At 41.0% G+C, this 2965-nt stretch overlaps 1 protein-coding gene across 1 annotated transcript; it reads right to left on the bottom strand.

Annotated features, from left to right (window-relative positions):
* Positions 1 to 1534: 1534 nt before the first annotated feature.
* LOC110721182 lies at positions 1535 to 2956 on the bottom strand. Its single transcript, XM_021900322.1, has 3 exons — positions 2791 to 2956; positions 1799 to 2675; positions 1535 to 1715 (listed from the first exon to the last, which is right to left on the bottom strand). The coding sequence occupies exons 1-2, from the start codon at positions 2917 to 2919 to the stop codon at positions 1812 to 1814; spliced, it is 993 nt and encodes a 330-aa protein (XP_021756014.1). The 5' UTR covers positions 2920 to 2956; the 3' UTR covers positions 1535 to 1715; positions 1799 to 1811.
* Positions 2957 to 2965: the final 9 nt, after the last annotated feature.

Genomic DNA, 2965 nt, shown 5'->3' with positions numbered 1-2965 from the left:
TTTTAACACCTCCCAAAAATATAAAAGTTGGAAGTTAACACCAAAATCCATCTTCCGTTAACAGAACTGTTAGTGGGGCCCACCCCAACGGATATATTTTTAAAAGATCTGTATATAAGAACCATTCTTCCACGATTCTTGCACGATATATAAGAACCATTCTTGCACGATTCTCCCCCAATGAACGAAATTGTTGTTCTTATTGAATAGCAGCAGCGCATTGCATTGTTGCACGATACTTGAAACAATTCTTTCACGATTCTTCCACGATTTTTGAGAAGAGGAACAGATTGAAGCTGCTGAAACAGGTGAGTGCGGTCAATTGTTCGGTTGTTTGGTAATTATGGTTTAAATTCTCTTCAATTATTATTTGCAATTGTTTCGTACTCAGATTAATGGTTGGATTATGTTATGTACGCATCTAAATGCCCAATTGCGAAATTAGGGTTCGTCAGAAATTGAATTTGGGGCTTTTCGTATTATGAAATTAAAAATGAATTTTGTTGCTGTCAATGTTAATTCGTTAGTGTACAAATCTGACGAATGTGACTGTCGATCTAAAATTGATGCAGATTATGTCGTTTGTTAGCTCTTCCCCTCCTGAGGCCAGAAAATGTAAGTGTGGTGTGCCAATGGCCAAGCTCACTAGCTGGACAAGGGAGAATCCAGGCAGGAAGTTCATATCATGTAAGTTTTATGACCCAATAAAGAAACAAGGGGTTGCAAAGCTTTCGAATGGGTTGATCAACCTGATGGAACAGATTGGCAAACAGGGGTTATCAACAACCTGTTGTTGGATAAGAAGCTGCTAAAGGGTGAAGTTAATGAATTGAAAAGGGAAGTTGATGAAATCAGTGGCCAAAGGAGGTGCCTACTTAATGAAGTTGATAATTTGAAGATGAGATGCAAGGCCTTGAACGCTGACAGGAAGAGAATGAACAGGGAGTGCAATGAAGGGAAGGTGTCTTCAATCAGCTGTTTTGGTTGGGTGGGCATGGCCATTTGTATAGGTTTGTCAATGGGTGTAATTTTCCTAATGGCTAGGGGTGTGTAATAGTAAGCTGTATTAAGTAGTTATAATTTCTTGTAATGACTTGAAGTGTTATAAATATGTCTTTTAATCAACCTATTTATGCCTTGTCTAAGTTCCTATTTATGCCTTGTCTTTTAATCAACCTATTTAAACATGTGAAACATTAAAACATGGGAAATATGTGAAACACTAAGATAGTTCAAGTAGGTTGACAAAAGAACCTTACTTCAACATGTTTCAATGGCAATCAAAGCCATGCAACCATTACAATTCAATATCTAATTGTTCAAATTTGTTAAGGGAAGCCACTAAAAAACTAGCAAGTTACATAACCAGTCATGAGTACATAATTTTGAAATTGTTCAACAGACATAATGTTTGATATCCAGCATGAGTACATCACTGAGTAAGGTTGTTGAGGGATTGCAGCCTGGCCCTTGTTACAACACCTGTGGCTGTGTAGGCTGACTTGAGGAAGACCTTGTCTTCTTTTTGGTTGGCTTGAGGCAGGCTGACTTGAGGAAGGCTGAGCTGAGGATGGCTGACTAGAGGATGGCTGAGCTGAGGAATGCTTAGCTGAGGAAGACTGTGGCTGTGGGCGCTTGCTGAATGGCAGACAACCTTCTTGCTCTTGAGGAAACTTTTTGTTTCCTATGCTGTTTGGTCCAGCCCCAATTGCACTCTATGACATGCATATAAAAATAAAAAGTCAATGGAAAAGACACATACATATATAAAACAAAGGGGGAGTTGGTGCTTTGTTACCTTTTTAGCAGCCCTAATCTCTTTCTTTCTTCCTCTCCTCCACCATCCAAGGAGTGTTCAGTGGGGGTCTGCCTGCTGACTTTATCAGCTCTGTAGCTGGTGCAGCAGGTACTTTGCAAGTCTTGGCATAATGCCTATATCCCCCACAGTTGCTGCATTGCTTCTTCCTCTTGGTACTTGCCTGACCACCTGAAGAAGAACATTCTCCTGGCTCAAGCTTCCTTTTTTTGCTCTTTGGTCTCCCAGGTTGCACCTTAACAGAAGGGGGTAGTGGTTCCCTCATTCTGACTGTCTCCCAGTGCTTTGGGCCAGGCATTGGTTGGACAGCTGGTTCATAAGCAGACCTGTATGTGTCCATGGTATAGTATGGGTCAACAACAGCCTCTATGTCACCCCTCATATCCAATATGCAGGCATAAGCATGAACACATGGAATGCCAGTGAGTTCCCAATGGTAACATGTGCAGGTCTCCTTGTCCAAATCAACCAACACCTGGTCATCCTTCAGCTGCACCTCAAATGTATTCCCTCTGGATGGCTGCACCACACAGGACCTAGCCACAAAGTCTATCCTCCCCAGAACATGCCTCACATATGGCACTAAGTTGTGTGTAATTGTTTTTGAATCCTCCCACTTTTCATTATTCCTGTTCATAATATACCTCCTCATCCATTCCATTTGGGTGAGGATAGGTTTATCTCTGGCAGGCCTAATGACTGCATTGAAAGTCTCACACATGTTGTTCAACAACATGTTGGACTTGCAGTTTGGTGTGAATGCATGTCTAGACCAATGGTGGGGAGGAATGTTGATTAAATACTCATATGCCTCTTCATCGAGGAATTTGATAGACTCCATGGCAATTTCATGCTCAAACTGACATATAAAAGCATACCAGAAATCACACCAAGCATATACAAGCTAACCAATATAAAAACACACCAACAGTCATATAAAAGCATAGGCTAGCTTCAACAATCAATAAACTTACAATGGTGGTGGCCCTAGCTGCTCTCCAAAACAGCTCCTTAAAGGTTGATCCAGTGAAGTTGAGCTTGAAGTTAGCCCAAATATGCCTCACACAAAACCTTTGCTCAGCTTTGGGAATAACATCAGCCATTGCTTTAATCAAACCCTACCAAATGCAGACAAAAGTATAATCATCA

The sequence above is a fragment of the Chenopodium quinoa genome, unplaced genomic scaffold (assembly GCF_001683475.1).
Source record: "Chenopodium quinoa cultivar QQ74 unplaced genomic scaffold, ASM168347v1, whole genome shotgun sequence".
Lineage (NCBI taxonomy): Eukaryota > Viridiplantae > Streptophyta > Magnoliopsida > Caryophyllales > Amaranthaceae > Chenopodium > Chenopodium quinoa.
The sequence above is the reverse complement of the archived record's forward strand: the minus strand, read 5'-3'. Positions and strand labels throughout refer to the sequence as shown.